At 47.4% G+C, this 1,242-nt stretch overlaps 1 protein-coding gene across 1 annotated transcript; it reads left to right on the top strand.

The window, feature by feature from the left end:
- The first annotated feature begins 424 nt into the window (after window positions 1–424).
- Window positions 425–778, top strand: LOC101571614 (histone H2A-Bbd type 1-like). The gene has a single exon (XM_004648372.1). It carries the CDS (start codon window positions 425–427, stop codon window positions 776–778), a length of 354 nt encoding a protein of 117 aa, XP_004648429.1.
- Window positions 779–1,242: the final 464 nt, after the last annotated feature.

Below are 1,242 nucleotides of genomic sequence, written 5' to 3'. Positions count from 1 at the left end.
AATATACAAGTTTTGGTAAAACTTTGATTCATTGTAAGAGAGAAGGGCAACTGAAGATCTACCAGAGGTTCTGTGTCTACTAGTGACTACAACGTGCAATCCCCGGTTTCACCAAAAAGTAAAAAAAAAAAAAAAAAACCTTTTAAAAATTGAAAAGGTAATTACCTGTAAAAAGTAATTAATTATAAGGTTATTGTTCCTTTAAATAATGTATCCAGTTACTGGGGCAACCAGGTTCACATCATGGACCTGCATAGACAGAGACCTCACCAGAGCTCAGTGGCCACCCATGACATCACAAAGCCCTGAGGGTCACAAAGCCAAATCCTGACCAATAAAAAGCACAGAGCAGCTGTGATCAGTGTTAGTTTCAGCAGCTCATGCCATAGGACAGTACAAGCTGGGGCAGGTTTTGTCAAATGCCATGGCTGGGAAGAAAAGAAGGAGAAAATCTTTGAAGCCCAGGAAAAAGGCAATTTCCCGCTCTTCACAGGCAGAACTTCAGTTTTCGGTGAGTCGAGTGGAGCGATACCTGAGAGAAAGTGGCTATGTGCAGCGACTGTCCTCCCCCACCCCAGTCTTGCTCGCTGGCATCCTAGAGTTTCTGACAGCTAACATCCTGGACCAGGCTGCCAAGGAGACTCAGGACAAGCACAAGAAACGCATCGCCGCCCAGCACCTGGAGAGCATGATAAAGAGCATCCAGCAGCTCCATCCCCTTTTAGGGGATGGCACCAAGTCTCTGCTTGAAGTGATGGTCCTTTCCAAGGACAAGTGAGGAGACCTGAGTGTCCGGTTCTGGTGACATCCTCTCTACATCCTCATCCAGCTGACCAAACCCCATCGATGGGACAGCCCTCGCTATTGTCACCAGCCATGTCAATAAGGTGATTAAACTGATGCCAGTGCTTCTTTCAGTTTCTGTCATTTTCAGTAACAGGCAACTATGGGCCTCCTGGAGGGGATGCCCATTCAAGATTTTGGGGGTGGAAGCATCGATGTGAATCCAGGAGGGGCTGTCAATTCAAGCTTGGATTATTGGAAGCTGTTGTCAGCATGGGGCCCTTGAGTATATGATTGCAGTGATGGAATTTCAGTGGGTATGGTTTGGGCCTTGGCCTTGGTGGTGACCTGGCAAGTGTAGAGGCTGAGAATTTCCCCAAAGTGGCTCTGAAGAAGGGAGGCCCTTGGAGACCTAAAAAGTGACCTTTGACTGACCTGGGGAAAGGTCATGAACTGGGT

Source organism: Octodon degus, unplaced genomic scaffold, assembly GCF_000260255.1.
Source record: "Octodon degus isolate 3935 unplaced genomic scaffold, OctDeg1.0 scaffold00394, whole genome shotgun sequence".
NCBI lineage: Eukaryota > Metazoa > Chordata > Mammalia > Rodentia > Octodontidae > Octodon > Octodon degus.
Note: the sequence above shows the minus strand (reverse complement) of the source record. Positions and strands in the feature narration are given on the sequence as shown.

What these genes read in the sequence shown, in the direction of transcription:
- LOC101571614 (XM_004648372.1), top strand. Translation starts at nt 425, where the DNA reads ATGGCTGGGAAGAAAAGAAGGAGAAAATCTTTGAAGCCCAGGAAAAAG.